At 38.7% G+C, this 18788-nt stretch overlaps 1 protein-coding gene across 3 annotated transcripts in view; it reads right to left on the reverse strand.

Moving 5' to 3' along the window:
• Positions 1-18788, reverse strand: part of TEX15 (testis expressed 15, meiosis and synapsis associated) — a 53708-nt gene that overhangs the window by 8556 nt on the left and 26364 nt on the right. For all 3 annotated transcript variants that reach the window (XM_069978122.1, XM_069978121.1, XM_069978124.1), the window contains 5 exons: positions 17049-17214; positions 14969-15206; positions 14317-14469; positions 8590-8740; positions 96-5932 (listed from right to left, as the gene is read on the reverse strand). In XM_069978122.1, the coding sequence (XP_069834223.1) occupies positions 96-5932; positions 8590-8740; positions 14317-14469; positions 14969-15206; positions 17049-17214 (6545 nt within the window). The remainder of the gene's footprint in view (positions 1-95; positions 5933-8589; positions 8741-14316; positions 14470-14968; positions 15207-17048; positions 17215-18788) is intronic.

The following is an 18788-nucleotide window of genomic DNA, read 5'->3' on the forward strand; positions in this document are numbered from 1 at the left end:
TACCCAAACATTGCGACATTTTAATGAACACAGCCATTTATATTTGCTTCGTAAATTCCCCCTTTAGGCTTCAGATATATTTACAAAACACAAACCTTTTGCTTTTTGCAGCTGGGAAAAGAAGAGTCTTCTGGAGATATATTAGCACATATCCTTTTCCTGGGGGAATGACTATGTAGGATTTGCTCTTCTTTGCTTTGGCTTATCGAGGCTTGTCTATTTTTCTTGCTATTATGCTGTACATTGCAGGCAATAAAATCAAATGGTGAAAGTCCTGGTTTGAATACTAAAGCTTTTGTGAATTCAATTGTCTTCAAGATTTTCATTGTATGTGCTGACTTCCCTAAATCTTTCTTTGGGGTTGACATTAAAGCTCCAAGATAGCCAGATAACTGGTTGTAGTTGTGATCTAGTTCTGTCAACGAGTTTCCATAATGTAAAGAGACAACGAATGGAGAGAAATTAATGTACGTGGTGATTACAGGACTAGACTTCAGGAAGTTTTTCAATTCAGAAAGCTCTGAAAGTTCTCTTGTCATTATTTGAAATGCATAGGTGTAATTAACAGAGTTTGAACAACTGGAAATGATTTCCAGCTCTGTTTTTATTTCTGATATCGTGGTCTCTATGATGTCCATTGCACTAGGCATGGTGTCTTCTGGTAAAATGGACTGCACTCTATATTGGTTACAGATTAGATCTGAGAATAAAGACGTATCATACCAAAGTAAACCCCTTGTTCTCACTTGGCCATTTTTTGAAGCCACTAGACAATTAAGGAAGTGTAATGTTTCATATGTCATTGCCAAGTCAATATACGCTTCAACTGCTTCAGGCTTTAAAAGTGTGGTATATTTGTCCTGTCTTTCAGCCATATCTACAACATTAGTCTCTTGAATTATGACTTCATCCACAATGCACTCCTGTAAGATCTGGAAACATTTAGTTTGAAATTCCAGATGCTGATTGCAGACTTGAATCATCTTTTCCAACACACTCGGTTCAGCACATAGAGCTTGATCAATGATTTTTCCAAAAAAGAACATTTTCTGGTTACCAAACAACTCTAAACTTTTGTGCACCTTCAAGGCTTCATTTGATGAGTTCATTTTGGCATCAACTGGTGGCTCACATTGGGCACAATAAATTTCATATAACTTCGACAAGGCAATGCTGTTTATTTGACCCATTAACTCTTTAGTAATAGTTCTTTGAACGCTGCGTTTTTTTCTTTCGTTAAAAGCCATAACTTTGGCTGCATCAAAGAGTAAGTGTTCAATACCAAAGAGTGAAATATGCATACTTGTAGATACAGAAGTTTTAATGTGCTCAATTTTGGCACATATCACTTCTAGGAGAGAGACTGCATGTTCCTTCTTTCCTTGATTACACTTGGGACGTGTAACAAAAGTTTTTATGATCTCTAAAGTGCTATTTTGAAGAGCTGTCAGGTCATCCATTGTATCTCCAAGATGCACTCCACAGCTAAAAGGAACAGAAAGTGAGAATGCAGCATGGTCATAGTGATGCTTTACAACATCTTCACATTCTCTCAATTCTCTTCGGTATTTTAGGTATACATAGTAACAGCTATCCCTTTCATTAATGTCCTGAAGAAACTCAGAGAGATGAGTGTAATGTTTCTCCAGTGTGGTTAATGAGTTAAGCTTCAGTTTTTCTTGAAAGGCTGAATATATATTAGACTGCTGTTGATAGCCACATTCTCCTGTAAAAAGTTCTTTATACAGGGACCTGTCATACCATAAAAGACTCCGAAATGTAGGCCTTCCTTCAATATAGTTCATCCTATTTTCAACAAACTCTCTAGTTTCTATTATCATTTGCAATTCAAGAAATGCCTCTACCGCTTCAGGTTTCAAAGTACACTTGAAACATGTTCTTAGATTTTTTTTAACAAACATTCTCCTGTCCACTATGACATCTTTGAAAGCACATTGTTGCTTTTTCTCAAAAGCATTAATAAAAGCAGGAATCATTTTTTGGCACATCAATTTGCAGTTTTGCAATGCTTGTAAAGAATCAGTCTCACTGGCTTTTTGCAAAATATCTGATAATTTTTTCAGTAATAAGCCTGAACTTGTGGTACTTTTGGTTGACATATATTGAAATTCTTTGATTCTTCTTCCTTTCAATCGATTCTTCTCATTAACTGTGTGTGATTTCTTACCTGAACATTTAGATAATGATTTAATTAGGGATGAACTCCGCTTCCTGGTCTCAGAAAACATTTGTTTTGAGGCATGTCTCCTCTTTTGTCCATCGTCACATGTTAAACAGTCTTTACCAGTTGTTTCGTTCACCGCTTGCTTTTCTTTATCATTAGAAGGCGATTTCATAGAGGGAACCACTGGTACAGCATTTTCCTTATCTGATACAATAACACTGGTAAAATTAGAATTCACTTCGGGAGTTTCTGGAGAGGTCTTGGTAACTTTGTAGGGAATCAAAAGTGACATTTTTGTAGCCGAACTGCCATTTATTTTGGCCTGCTGGGAATCTTGCACAGATGCTCTATTAATCATCACTTGAGTTGATTCTGTTAGACATTTTTTGTCTGTTGTTAGAGAATTCTGTACCTCACCAGTTTTTGAATTAGGAGAGGAATCCTGTGTCTGTAAAATATGACTGCTTGTACTTTCAACCTGTTTTGCATTTACTTCTTTCCCACTAATACTATGAGTGTCCTGTACACTGCAGGATTCGGCCAAATGTTGACGCTCTCTAGCTTTTGCAACCAGCTGCAGAGATTTTTTAACTCTTTTATGTGCCTTCCTTAAGTGCAGTATAGCTCGGTCTATTTTTTTGGATATGCGCTTGTTTTTACAAAATGGAATTTCATCAGAAAGCATACCTAAAACAACTTTAATATTTTCTTCTGATTGAGAGAACTTGTGAATCCTTCTAGTAGATCTTTTAATGAGCACTGAGGGTACCTTTTTTCTATTCAGTCTCTTCTTCATTATAGGAGGATCAACTCTGGGCAAGGGTTTTTCCGATGGATTAGGGTTAGAAGAGATTGATGTCTCGCCTGACTGAATGCTGTTATCCATAGGAAGTGGATCAAGGCTGACCTTGAAGGTGTTTTTAACACTTTGTAAATCTGGAGAGCCTATTGCAACCTGAATCCCTGGAACAGAATCTGTTATTTGGTGGTCTTGAGTCACATTATTAAAATCCTCAAATGTATTACTAACTTTTGATGACTGTATTTCTTCAACTTTATTGTTGCTATAACTGTCTGCACAAAGATAATGATTGTTTGTTATATTAATTTCCATATCAGGAAAAATTCTCAAGCCACTAGGCTCCTTTACTCGTCTTAAGGGAGTGTTTTGTAATGTTGCTAGCATTGCATTAACTTTTTCAAGCTCCATTCCAAAAATACCATTCCAGTCAATACGCTTCTCTAACTCAGTGACAAAACATGAATCTTCAATCAACACATCTTCACTTGTACTTTTTGGAAATGCCAAAGCTTGGTTTCTCATTTTCTTTGATTGTGAAGCTTGTAATGGCTTGTCTTTCTCAACATCTTTGACAGATTCTTCTATATCGGTACAGGCCGTGCCTGTTTTTATAGGACTGATACAAACTGGATGAGTCTGACTCGGATGTATGCTTTTCTCCTTCCTTATGGTCCCCTTATTGATTTTGTTTGGTGAATATAAAACAAATCTGTCATTTTCATTTGCAGTTTTTGTTTCTGAACCAACGGATAAGCTGTCAAATGTATACACATCCTCAGAAATATCTAATGTTATAAGCTTAGGTGTTCCATTAGTTATATTTTTACATTCCTCAATTTTCCCTGTAACACCTTTAGGCACAGAAAATTCACATCTTTGCTTTTTAGCTCCTTTCTCACTGGTTTCCTGACATTTTACCTTCTCATGTGGTCCTGCAGTGGGAAAAAGTTTACGTGGTGATAGAGAATCACCAATACTTGTGGGTTTCTGATCATGTGCTGAATTAATTTCATCAGAGGCCTTCTGGTGATTTTTAACAGCTTTATATACTCTATCTGGACTACATGATCTTCGTTTTAAGCTTATAACGCATTCTTTGCTTTTCTTTATAAGTTTTGTTTTGTTTGTTGCTGATGAACTATGCTTTCGAGAATGTTTTTTGGAATTAAGACAATGTTCCTTGTAATAGTCAAATAAACTAGATGTCCTTGCAGTAATTTTGTTTTTTAGTATTGCATGTTGAGAAATGCTCCTACGACCTTCAGATTTCCCTCTGTTTTTAATAGTTACCTTAATGTTGCTCAATGTATCAGGAGATGTACTAGATTCATTAAGTGAAGACTTCAACATCTTATCTTTTTCCTTTCTTTCAAATAATGAACTTGTAGTGGCTTTGTTTTGTGGATGTGTTTTTTTAGAAATGTGCTTATTGGTTTTAGGTTTACCTTGATTTTCATCCGTTTGACTAGTATAGCTTAATGTATTAAGGGACACAGATTCAGATGCCTGAGTTTTGCTTTCCTTGTTTTTTCCTTTAAATGATGAAAATGTTGCCCCTGCAGCAGCCTTCATTTTTGTCTTTTGAGTAACATGTCTATCATCTTCAGATTTTCCTCCATTTTCACTAATTTCCTTAGAGTAGTCTAGTGACATCGAATCAGATACATTTATTTGTAAACTTTCTTTAGTCCCCAGCTGGCTTGTACATATTCTGTAGTAGTTATCATCTCTGCACATTGTATTGGAAAACTTTAGTTTTCCTTCCCTCTCTGTTTTTTGTAACAACTCAAGCCCTAAATGTCTTTCTTTTCCATTTTTTGCCAAATCTAGTGCCCTTGCAGTATCCCTGTTTCTTGGGTTAAAATTCTGGGACAAGCATTTATAGTCTTTAGATGACTTCTGTTCTTTTTCACTGGTTACCTTAGTGTTGTCTAATGCCAAAAAATCAGATACATGAGTTTGCTGACTTTTTGCCGTGTCTAACTGAATTTTATCATTGCTGCACTGCTTCTTGGGAAGTTTTGATTTCTCCATATAGGGAATATGTGGTAATGACAAAATTTGTGGCTCTTTTTCCTTTCCATGTAGTGACAAATATGATGACTCTGCCGTATCTTTGTTTTTTGGGTTTTGATTTTGAGACATACATTTACTGTCTTTGGATTTTCCACAATATTCCCTGGTTTCTTTGTTGCAGTTCAATGTACTAAGTGACATTGAAACAGCAAGTTCAGCTTCTGGACTTTCTTCAGTTCCTAACTCATCTAAACTCACTCCATATAAGTGATCTTTATCAGAAAGGTCCATTTCTTTCTCACAAAATCTTATTGGTAAAGATTCAGTAACTAAATTAGTTTCATTTTCGTTGCAAGTCAAAAATGACGAATATTTTTTCAACTCTTTCACAAATAGATCAGTCATGACAAAGCTATCATAAACACGCCTCTCTTCAAAACTTAGGTACAATGGTGTTTTATTGATACTGCCATCTAGGTTCCAAACATTTCCATTACTAGTATTGTTTTCAAAGTTACTTGACAGCTCATTTTCAAAACAAACACTGCACTGGTTCTCTTGCCCAACTGGTTTTGAAGTTTGCTGATCGCTTCGTTTTAATAGTCTTGGATCTTTTATTGATTTTGATGTAATTACCATGCATGATGTTATTACATTCTCTAAAGCAACATTATGCTGTTGAAGGGATATGCTTAGGTCAGGTAGAGCAATATTGTTTGGGAGCAATGGTGATTTTGCAAAAACACCACAGCTTTGTTCTGTCTCTATATCAGGAATAGAAGGTGATTCTTTATCTGAGACATTGCTCTGAGCCACTTCTAATCCACATGTTTGTACCAGTGGTGGACGAACACTTTTATATATAACCATGGCATCTTTGCCTTTCCCAATTCGCTTTGCTACTGTGCAGTTTGCAAGTGTAGTGTTTCCTGTATGATGATAAAACAGAACAAATAAAATAAGAATCAGTGTCCTGTATTTTATGCAGCTAATGATTTTTTATATGATTATTTTTATGAATATTATTAAAAAGGTGGATCTATAGTAACAGGCTATGTTCAATGTTCAGCTCAAATCTATGGGTCACTACAGCACAATTCTGTTTTCAATCAGATAATAGACAAATATTTCCTAATAAAAAATAGTTTAATCTAAAGAGCTATCTCTTCCTATAGGTCGGACCTTACCCAGCATACTGTACGTTGAGAATTCTATAACCTTGGCTGAACCGAGTATTTATGTAAAGGTTACTCAGTTGACCTTGAAGAGACAGAGGGACCACAATCTATTAAGCACTTGCTGAACTCACTTAGAAACAGGTCCTATAAACCAAACAGCAGGTTTTTGAGCAGGGGGATAAAAATGGCTAACATTTTGACTCTGCAACTCCAACATGTTATTCTCCATTTGACCCACCCTGATCATTCTGTATCCAGGGAAGGCAACTGATGTTAACCTATGTAGAATTTTTACTAATTGTTCACCTGTCACAGCAATGCTGACCCAAGGACAGTAGCTTTTAATTCTGTACAGTGGCTTTTCCTCTGGCCTGTCTTATGTAAATTTGGATTTGGTCCTAATTTTCTTGGGTGCAACTCCTGTACTCTAGTTCTTCTGCCATTGTTCGCACTAAATGTCATTAGGGCTGGGCGGTATACTGTGAAAATACCGATACTGTCTCTGGCATCGGTTAAGCGACCTTAATTTTGGTATGGGGGAGGGAGCAGCCGCACTACAAGTGCCAGCAACCCATCCTATGCTCAGTGGACGGAGCTGCTGGCACTTGTGATGGGGTAGTTTGGGGGTGTTCACTGGGGGCTGTTGGCACGGGGGGAGGCAGCTGAAGGGGGGCAGCCACACCACAAGTCCCAGCAGCCCCATCCTATGTGCCATGGATGGGGCGGCTGGCACTTGTGATATAGTTATTCTTACAATGTAATTTCTAATACACTGCGCCCCCTGCTGGACACTTCATAGGAATTACTACTGATTTGTGACGTCACGGTTTTTTAGGAGAATTGAAGCCTGTCTGATCTACTAAACTGAGGGAAATAGCACTTTATGTGCTTTTCCCATAATTAGTATATATTACAAATTTGTCCAACTTTCTTTATGTAATAACTTATTAGAAAATACATTCTGCCTGGAGTTGTCCCTTAAGCTTTGTAGTACAGTACAGTCTATGGAAGATTTGCATATGATGCAGGCTGACACACTGAATAACTAATAACCCACATGCATCATATGTCCTGGGGGAATTACATTGGGAGAGTCACTGGTAGAGAAAGGCTTGGGTGTACTCATAGATAACAGACTACAGAATGGTATGCACTGTCAATCAGCTGCTTCTAAGACCAGCAGGATATTGTATTGCATTAAAACAGGCATGGACTCTCTTGACAGAAAAATAATGTTACTGCTTTATAAAGCTTTGGTTTGGCCTCATCTGGAGTATACTGTTCAGTTTTACACTTCTAACGGTCCCCTTTGCCTGTCAATCATCCCTGCAAAGCACACTGTTGACTAGTTCTGGCCTCGCCCCCTGCAGCGTGCGCTGAAATAAAACAGCGCTTTCTTTTAAATACCCCTAGGAGGCCGGCACACCAGGTATGGTATGACAACACTTTAGCAGCTCTATTAGGAGCTACTAACAGCGTTATATGTACTATAAGGCTATGTTCACACAGCGTAAAAGTACGGCCGTTGTTGCCATCTGCAACAACGGCCGTATTTTGTATGGTGTGGAACATTGCCTATTCCTCTATGGGATCCCGGACGGAGCGTATACACATAGTATATGCTCCAGCCGGGATCCAATGTGGGGCCGCAAAGAACTGACATGTCAGTTTTCTGTGGCCGCAATTGAGTGAATTGCGGACGCAGAAAGACCTGTCAGTTCACAAAATGAAGCGAGCGGCTCCGGCCGCTTGCTTCATTGTGTGCTATGAGAGTTCTGATGCGGGTGCGCGCTGATGCACTTGCATCAGAACCCTGCGGCCGGAAAAATCACCCGGCCGGTACTACAGTATTGGCCGGAATTATCTTTTCAGAGACCGGCCGGTCTCATACGCCGTGTGAACATAGCTTAATAGTGATTAGTTCCCTTTAAACAGAAACAGTCAGCTAAAAAAGACGTTCCAAACTGCTAACATAGCTACATAACTTGGGTTACACACCCTTCATTGGTCTGAACACCCTTCCGTGAGAAGCACCTACTATCTGGTCACCTGTCCTGCAGCCCTATCTCTACCTATATATGTAAGTAGTGAGACTAACCACACATTTATTGTAGTTGTAAAAGCAATCATCTAAGGATATGCTTTTTACTGCCACTTTAGAGTGTAAGACGTGTTGAAAGTGCACTTTGTTGCACCTCAGTGCCCTGGCCACGCCTCTCTGGCATTTCAGTGCTCCATTAAATTGATTTTATTAGGTCATTGCAGCCTTGTACAACTACAATAAAGGTATGGCATGATAAATAGCCATGTAAGTAGTTTGGGATGTCTTTTCTATTGATTTCTGCTAAAAAAAAATAAAATAAATGAAATGACAGTGACACTTTAAATTTCAGTCAGCACTAACATACCTGGAGAAACATGTTTGGATGGGAGCCGTACTTGTACAGGAGCTGTGACAATTTTGTTGACTATAATGTTCACATCTACTGCAGCAATCGGAAGACACTGTCTTGGAGTTCTCACAGGCTTTAAGTTGCTATCATATTCATACACATAAATCTGCAAAATATATAAACATCAGTTTCAGCTAACAACCTATAAGTTAAAAGGCACAATGACACAGGTCCATATTTGCTTTATATAGAACTGGGCAGCAGAAATCTTAAATAACAAAAAGAAAAAAAAAAAGAAAAACTACAATGCCTTTTTTTCTAAACCCTTGCAAATTGCTCAACACTGGTTCCTGACAACCTGGCTGATGCGCGTCAGGTAGTGGGACTGTTACAACTTTAATTGCACACCTTGGCCCGGCCTTCTTTAAACCTGATGCATCTCATTAGTATATTCATTGTTTTATTACACTCATAATTGCACATATCATATCATGCACATATAAATGCAAATACATCTCATATTTGTAATGGTTTCTATAAAGATGTTATTATATGCTGACCCATATGCAATGTTACATGAGTGTTATAAAAATGCTTATAAACTACATATCTCATTTAACCTTTTGGCTGTGTACTCTCTTGTCTCCTAATCCAATAACACTCCCTCTGCAACAATTTATATACCACTATGGCATCTGTGCCTTTCCCTTCCACTTCTTCCAATACCTGCTACTTCAACTCACACTTCTGATGGCCTGCCTCTTTAAAGTGTCATGTGACTGTTTCCTCATATTTTTTTCTGTTTCTTCTGCTTTTTTTTGTTTATTTGCTGTACATCACTTTGTGTTCATTAATCTTATTTATATTTGTTGTGATGTCTACCCTAAATATGTTTTACCATAAGGGAGTTTTAATGTATAAATGGCATTTTTTGCTTGACACGTAAAAAAAAAACCCTTGTATTGTTAGGTTATACCCTTTGTGGGATAATGTACATATGGCCCTTTGATAATGGATGCACAATACTGGCAATTAAGACACGCAAATGTAAGTAAAAATCTTTGTCAAGTTTTTTCTTTTAAATACCACCTCTCGCAATTTTGTTAGTTATTGTTTGTCCTTTTTTATGAGCAAATATAGGTCTTTCTTTAAATAGTTTCCCATTTTTAGGGTCCTTTTATGATATCCCCCAATATTAGTGTTGTAAATCTATCATAATAAGTAACAAATATCTGTCTTTTTGTATACCTGTGTCTTGTTGTTTGTAACATAAATAATAAGATAGGATACAAAAAAACAAATATCCATTACTAATTATGATAGACATACAACACTAATATTGGGGGATATTACAAAAGGACCCTAAATATGGGAAACAATTTAATGAAAGACCTATATTTGCTTATAAAAAAGGACAAACAATAGCTAACAAAATTGAGAGGTGATATTAGAAAGAAAAAACTTACTAGACAAAGGGGGAGATTTATCAAAGGGTGTAAAATTTAGACTGGTGCAAACTACACACAGCAACCAATCACAGCTCAGCTTTAGGCAGTGCTGAAAGGAAAGCTGAGCTGTGATTGGTTGCTGTGGGCAGTTTGCACCAGTCTAAGTTTTACACCCTTTGATAAATCTCCCCCAAAGAGTTTTACAAACGCCCAAATTGACATGCCTAATTAGCCACTACTGTGCATTCATTATCAAAGGGCCGTATGTACATCATCCCACAAAAGGTATAATATAATGATGCCAGCTTTTTTTTTTTTACATGTCAAACAAAATATGTAATTTATATGTTAAAATGCACTTGTGGTAAAACCTATGTAGGGTAGACATCACAAAAATAAAAATAAGATTAAATGAACACAAATCCATGATTAGTAAGTACAGCAAACAGGAAATAACAACAGAAGAAACAGAGAAAAAAAAATGAGGAAACAGTCACATGACACTTTAAAGAGGCAGGCCATCAGATACGCGAGTTGAAGTGGCAGGTATTGGAAGAGGTCGAAAGGGAGAGCACAGATGTCATGATGGTAAGTAAACTGTTGCAAAGTGAGTGTTATTGGATTAGGAGATGAGAGAGTACACAACCAAAAGGGTTAAATGAGAGATGAAGTTTTAAAGGACAACTCCAATGAAAAGCTTTTTCCCAGTAATTGAAACACATTACAAAGTTATATAACTTCCCCTATATAAACTCATTCTTACCTAATGACCGTTGACCCCAGGCTGCTCTGTGACAGCCATTTTGTGACAATGACATCATCAAGAGGAAGGCGGGTCTAAGGCCTGTTAGTTCAGCCTCCCTTTCTCAGATGACTCAGGTTGCTCAGCTCTGATTGGCTGAGCAAGCTGTAATCCATCTAACAGTTCTACGGAGTCAGTTAGACATCACAGGAGACAAAGTGCATCATGGGATCCCAAACCAAACCAGGAAGTGAAAAAAAAGAGAAGACACCCAATTTATAAGACATCATTTCAGGTTTTTTTTTAATCACGCCGGAGTTGTCCTTTAAAGCATTTTTATAACAAGCATGTCTCATTGCATTCGGGTCAGCATGTAATAACATCTTAGTAAAAACCGTTAAAAATGCGCATTTATGAAATGTAATAAAGTGTATTAAAACAATGAATGTGGTGTGCAGTTGTAACGCTGTGACCCCCTGACACACATGAGTAAGAGGTTAACAATTTGAAATGTCACGTGGCAGACGGGGTGGAATACCGAGCTCACCTACGTTAGAATTTGAACCGTAAAAGCCCTGTTAAAAGTTATGGGATAAAGCCAGTCAGGGACTTGTTTACATCAGCTGTCTAAGAAGGGAGGGGGAGGAGGGGGAGACAGAGAGAAAAGCTCACACACAGATTTTTGAGTTTCCAGCAGAAAGCAGCAGCTGAGAACTGGGGGAAGAAGACTGAATATAATAACAAGTATGGAATGAATTGTTAGTCTCACCATGGGCAGCAACATATCAAAAGTTATGTTTGAGTGGAATACCACTTTAACCCCTTGGCTTTGCAGCCTGTTTTTGCCTTAATGCCCAGGGCCTATTTTTCAAATCTGACCTGTCTCTCTCTTTATGTAGTGATAACTCTGCAATGCTTTTAACAATCCCGGTCCGGTTATTTTGAGAATTTTTTTTTTTGTGACATTCTTCTTTATGTTCGTGGAAAGCTTTTGTTGATACACTCAGTAGTTTTTTGTAAAAAAAAACAAAAAAAAAAAAAACAAACAAACTCGACATTCACGCAAAAATTTGAATTTCTTTATATTCAAAATTCTCTTTTTCTAAAAAAAGATAGTCATGCCACATGAACTAATTATTACGCCAACATCTACAACATTACTTCTTTATGGTGACATAATTTGGTGAACATCCTTTTACTTTTTGGGATGTTAGAGGGCTTTTTTTCATGTTTTCAGGAAAATTTCAAATTCTGATTTTATAAGGGAACAGTTTAGTTCTGAAGTGGATTTGTGGGGCCTGTATGTTAGTTACCCTCATAAATCCCTCCACTGTAAAAACCTCATCCCTCAAAGTATTCAAAGTAGCGTTTCTTAGGTTTACTAAACCTTTAGGTGTTTCACAGAAATTTAAGCAAGTTGGAGGGGAAATTTTAAAATTAAAAAAAAAAATTTGGCAGATATTCTATTTTAATGCATTTTTTCCCTCTAAACCAGCAAATACTTACTGAGAAATGGAACTCAATATTTATTCCCCATATTTTCATTTTTCTAGAAATCCCCCATATGTGGCCGCAGTGCGTCCCCTGATTCAACCACAGGCCTCAGACATGACAGAAGCCTTGTGTATTTTTGGGGTCTTTTTTATTTCATTTTTTTTATAGCCATTATATGATGTCACGGAGACCTTGGGGTGCAAAAATAATTGTGTAAGATAAGTTGACATTTCCATTGGTACCATTCTGAGGGACATGTGACACGCTGATCATTATTTATTTAATTTTATGAGGTGGTACGAATAAAAAACACAATTTAGCAGCTGTTTTTCATCATTTTTTTGTATGCCACTTACTATACGTCACATGACATGTTTTTGTTATTCATCAGGGCGGTATGATTACAGTGATATCCATTTTATATAGCTTTTGTTAGAGTTTATGGCATTTATACTATAAATACTGTTTGTGTCTTGCATATTGTAAGAACAGTAATATTTTTATTTTTTCACCAATGAAGTTATGTGAGGGCTTTTTTTTTTTCTTTTTTTTGCGGCATAAGCTGACGTTTTTTAGTGGTACACCTTTTGGGAACATGTGTCGTTCTGATAGCTTTTTTTATATTTTTTAGGGGGCGGGATTAACCAAAAAATTGTCATTTTGGTTAGTTTGGGAGGGAGATTCGGGTGAGGAAGACCAAAGGGCAAGGGGGGCCAGGGGGAGAATTAGGCAGTGGTGGCGGGAGGAGGCAACGTGCTGCAGCCTGCTAACCTGCTCTTGTTTTTATAGGACAAAGGACACAAAGTCCTTAAGTATCTTTATTACATTCCTTTATTACATTCATCCATGGTGCCACTGTTCTCACTTTATCTCACTCACTTTATACATTACTTTATCAAATCTCACTTTATTTTGATATGTTAATTTGTGTAATAAAAACTTTTTAAATTTTACAGATCAAGATAATAAATATACTTGAGTATTTAGCATCCCCTACAATATAGGATGCATGGAGTAGAACTGACCTGGACCAGGTAGACAAGAAGACAAAGAAGCCTCCTCTGTATCAAGCGCAGATGGTATCATATATGCCTTAAAGGACAACTCCCGCGGGACCCCCCCCCAAAAAAAAACACAGACACCATACTCACCATTCCTCCGGTGACGATCGCCACTCCATTTGCCCGCCGTCCGCCTCACCGTCACCGCCGTCCAGCGATGTCTCTGATTTCCGGGTCCTGGGGATGGAAAAGGCTGCCAGTGCGCTTGCGCACTGGCAGCCTTTTCATTGGCTGGAGCGCATCACATGGCTTCCAGCAACCTCAGCCAATCAGGGCTGACGAAGCTGGAAGCCATGTGATGCGCTCCAGCCAATGAAAAGGCTGCTGGTGCGCATGTGCACCAGCAGCCTTTTCCGTCCCATTCACTCTCTATGAAGACGCCGAGGAGGAAGAAGACCCGGACCGCCCCCCGGCTCTGACGTCGTCATCACCAGATGCCGCCCGGGAGAAGAGGACCGTGACGATCGTAATAGGTAATGTATATATTCTTTAACTTCCGGGCAGGGGGTCGGGGGTCCGAAAGTGGGGGAAGGAGGCCAGACCGGGTATTTAACCAGGGTATGTGTGTTAAATAAGCTAAAAAAATTTTTCGTGGGAGTTGTCCTTTAATGGAACTGTGAGCCTCAATGTGATAAACCACACAGGCAAATCCACCAATGAAAGGTTTTAATAAAGCAACTTTAAAAAAAAAACGATGCGTTTCAGTTCGAACAGTCATAATGAGCCTTCCTCAGGTATAAGGCTTGTCAGGACTGCTTGAGCAGTCGGTGGATTTGCCTTTGTGGCAGATACAACACCATCTGCACAGAGGAGGCTTCTTTGTCTAGGCCTAAGTGGTCTCTATCGCCAATTGTCAACAGGGTGATCTACTTCCAACTTATATTAATCAGATGTGTTACCCTTTATTACAAGATACTTTTTTATGTTTTATAGAGATACTTGGGGGGAAAAAAAAAATCGATTTTAATAACAGTAATAAAAATGTATTAAGACATACCAAGGAATTTGTAACCTGCTCATCAAATGCATCGGTCCATAGAGGTGCCTTCTTTGAAACGTGACTGTCAAAATTGGGTGTTGGGTCCAAGACAGATTTCAGTGCTGAGCCTGGTGGAATGGTTTTAACTTTATTAACTTTACCAAACAGCACCTAAATATAAATTAAAAAATATATTTGGTTATTACAGTAGCCTTTAAACCCATTATCTGATACACAGTTTCACAAATAACCCCTTAATGACGGGGACAACTTTCGCTTTTATTTTTTTCTCCTCGCCTTCTAGAAGCCACCTCTGTATTTGTCAGGAACTGTCCAGACCAGTAACAAATCCACATAGAAAACCTCTCTTGCTTTGGACAGTTCCTGTCATTGACAGAGGTGGCAGCAAAGAGCATTGTGTCAGACTGAGAAGAAAACACAACTTCCTGCAGGACATACAGCAGATGATAAGTATGGAAAGACTTGAGATTTTTAAATAGAAGTAAATTACAATTCTATATAACTTTCTGAAACCAGTTGATTGGAAAGAAAAAGATTTTCGATGGAACTTAATTTCACAACCAAAAGCCACTGTTTCAAATCTGAATATCAGGCCGGAATAAATTAATATTCTGCAGATTTACACAGGCAAAAAATATGGAGTACGTACTTTAAATATCAATATCATATTTAAACTCAATTTCTTCTGATGAGCAAAGTTCAGAGCAACATCAATGTGTCTGAACAAATAAACACCCATTTCAGGATTTCCAAGCACTTTGGTTGCTGTAGATCCAACACTTAAGCCATGGTCAGCTATATCTGCTGCAGTTTGGTTTGGTACCACTAGGAAGCAGAATCTATCCTCCAGTTCTCTGCCATGTCTTCCTTGTTCTTTCATCTCATTTCTGAAAAGATATTGAAGTTATTAAAAGTAAGTCATTGCAAGATTCTGTTCATTGACTTTTTCTATTACCCCTTATCTAGTGTTTGAGGACTGCAAAAAATGCATTGGAAAAAACACATTTAGCTTTCAAAGGCTTTCCTTTATGACCTGTTCTCTGTTTATAGTCTTTTTCTGGCTTTGGCTTCAAATCTTTGGCAGATAAAACTGTCAGATAATCTTTCTGTGTAAATGGACCCTATAACAGGAATCATAGGGGGACATTTTTTAAGTGGCGCATAGGGCCCACTTGCGAATAAATTCGCAAAAGCTTGCAGGTTTCACTTAGTTTGCACGGACGGGCTCCGTGGGCACAGGATTTATGCAGAGGCACTGTGCCTCTACATAAATCCTGAGAGTTTCAGTGCCACGGGAACATAGTTTTTTGTAAAACCACCACTGCAGTTTTTCAGCTGAAGCCAAAAGTGGATCTGGCAAGTAGGAGACATACAAATCCTTCCTTTATTTTGTTGATTAATTTGAATCCCCTTCTGGTTTTGACTCAAAAACTGCAAAGGCAGTTTTTAAAAACCTGATGTATGTGACAATGGCCTAAAGGGGGTATTCCAGGCAGTATAAACTCTTTATGGTCGGATGTGTACATTAGAAACTCAATAATTGGATGTCGACCTTTTTGAGAAATCATGCAGATGTCAGGGAACAGACTGCCAAACATCCTCTGTACTGAACTCGACCTGGAGCATCATCATCGTCCGTAGATGCACATTTCTCAGCAGAGTGGGAGCAGATCTCATCCCACTCCAGCATATCTTAAACATGTTTATTCTGACTTCTCTACATGGGTGTAATGGGTAAATTTGGCAGTTTTCACACCTTATTTTATATCATACATCATGCTGCTTGTTTAAGTAAAAAGTGATCTTTTATCAACTGCAGATTGTGCTAAGTGGGCGGGGCTTTGAGGCTTTAGCGCCACTTAGCCCCACCCATGGTGCCACTGTTGACCCCACCCCTCCATGATGTTATAGACACATTGGAACAGGCTGACGTCATGGAGGGGAGGGACCAATGGTGGATCTGTGGGAGGGGCTAAGTGGCGCTAATGCAGCGGAGCCCCGCCCACTTAGCACAATCTGCAGTTGATATAAGATCACTTTTTACATGACATATATGATATAAAATAAGGCATGACATATGATATAAAATAAGTTATGAAAAATTTACCCATTATACCTGTGTAGAGAAGTCAGAATGCAAAAAGGGGGTGACAGCGTCACTTTAAAGCCTTTTTACAAGGGATGCTGATTGGCGCTTATTTGCAGTCTCAATCGTGCACTGTATTAATTTCATGATATATGACCACACATTCCACATATCCACAGGATAGGGGACAAGTATAGAGGGATTCATCGTCCCTGCCCCCCGGCTGCTTTGTTATTTATGGTGCTGTCCTCGTCTCTCCCTGGCAGCTCCATAGAGAATGAATGGAGCTGGGCTGACCAGCGGCTCCTTTCATAACAAAGCTGGGGCGCCAAAAGTGAAATCCTCAGAGGGCATGGAGGTTGGATCTTCTGCAATCTCATACTTGTCTCCTATCCTGTGAATAGGGAACAAGTATAAATTGGAAAACACCTTACTAATACTAATAATACTAATAATTAACTAATTGTTATTTGTCTGGTCGTAGTGTCACAAAGTCTTGAATATGCCAATATATCTCACCAAGGAAAACTAAGGAAACCTTCCCTGAATGTTTTTACCCACAACCTCAACTGTTCTTTTCACTGATATCCATGTCAAACTGATTTCTTAGCAACCCCACAATAGCTTTTACAAAACTTGTTACCTCTTTTCAAAAAAAAATTCAGTTAATTGGTCATTGATGACAAGCTTAATTTCTGAAAATGTCCACGAGGACTTTAGCTCTGTGGTCAGATTAAGTCTTCCTTTGTTTAAGATGTCCAAGATTTCACCGAACTCCCTCCTGTTTGGTGTGCAACGAAGCAAGCAACCTATAAATAAAAATGAATACTATTTATTTTTAAAGTGCCCTAGATTTCAGAGCATTATACAAGTGATAAGGGTTAATAAAGAGAACATTACAAAATCAAAAAACACAATACATGAATAATGTAAATGGCAGACTGGGCTTACAATCTACAAAGGTAAGGGGAGGGAGACAGTAGGTTAGGGGGCAACTAGTCAAAGTGTGGTGCAGTTATTGTAGATTGTAGTCTAGTCTAAAGAGGTGGGTTTTCAGGTTGCTCTTGAAGGTCTTGATGGTGGGTGTGAGAAGGATGTGTTGGGATAAGGAGCTCCAGAGTATAGGGGAAGTGAAAGAGAAATCTTGGAGATGGTGGTGTGCAGTATGAACAAGCACATACGGAGGTCAATGGAAGATTGAAGATTAAGTGGGGGATAGTAGCGGGATATCAACTCAGAGATATACTGAGGGGTCGGGTTGTGGAATACCTTGTATGTCAAATAAACATTAGTGAATTAGTTGGGCAATGGGAAGCCACTGAAGGGGTTGGCAGAGGGAAGAGGTGGATTAGTCGGGCAGCAGAGTTGAGGATAGACTGGAGGGGAGCAAGAGTGTTATATGGAAGACTGGGGAGAGGGATCTTACAGTAGTCCAAGCAGGAGATAATGAGAACATGTACCAGCAGTTTTGTTAAGTCAGGGCTAAGATAAGAATGGATTTGCACAATGTTTTTGAGGTGAAGGCAACAGGAGGTAGTCAGGGTCTGAACGTTCAGGATTAAATGACAGAGTGCAATCAAAGGTGACCCCAAGGCAGCGAACTTTGGGGGCTGGGGACAGAGCAGCTGTTGATTGTGATTGACAGATTACATGGGGGGGGGACGAGATGGGGAAAAGACGATTAGTTGTTTTGTTTATGTTGAGTTTTAGTAAACGGGAGGAGAATTAGAGCAATATAGCTGATAGAAGTGACCAAAATATAAAAATAAATTAGTACAAACTTACTAGACATGACTTGCATAAATGTTTATCAAAATATTTTTGCTATTTGTTTTCCAAGGAAAGGTCACTGTGGGAAATGTGTGCTTATTGTATTATTGTTTATTGTAATGCATGATTGCATTTCATAGAGGAAAAATAGATCGGATCAATTGGGCACTACAGTGATGTAGTTCATTTAACCTAAAACAACTCTCCTCCTGGGTCACACTTTCCAATCTACCCCCAGCCTTGCTGATTTACAAGTGAGTGAGGCACGGAAGATCATCGCGTGTGGGCCAAAACTTTAACACACAGCACGTGTGGGGGAATAGAAGCAGGGCTCAGCAAGACCAGGGGTATACTGGGCAGTATGACACAGAAGAGATGTAACAGAAGGGAGCAGTGGATCAGTGTGTGTAACATGGTCTTCCTTCTGTGGCAAGACATTGCCATGTAGCGGGGGATCGGTGGAACATACAAGTTGATAGCGGTTGGTAGGATGGATAACCTGTATACATTTTCTTACCAAGCCTATAAGACAGCTCGACAATCAAATGCCCCAGGTTGTATGAACATCACTAACTTCGTCCATGCAACCCTTTGCTCTAAATCTCCTATTAGG

The sequence above is a fragment of the Dendropsophus ebraccatus genome, chromosome 7 (genome assembly GCF_027789765.1).
Source record: "Dendropsophus ebraccatus isolate aDenEbr1 chromosome 7, aDenEbr1.pat, whole genome shotgun sequence".
Classification (NCBI taxonomy): Eukaryota; Metazoa; Chordata; class Amphibia; order Anura; family Hylidae; genus Dendropsophus; species Dendropsophus ebraccatus.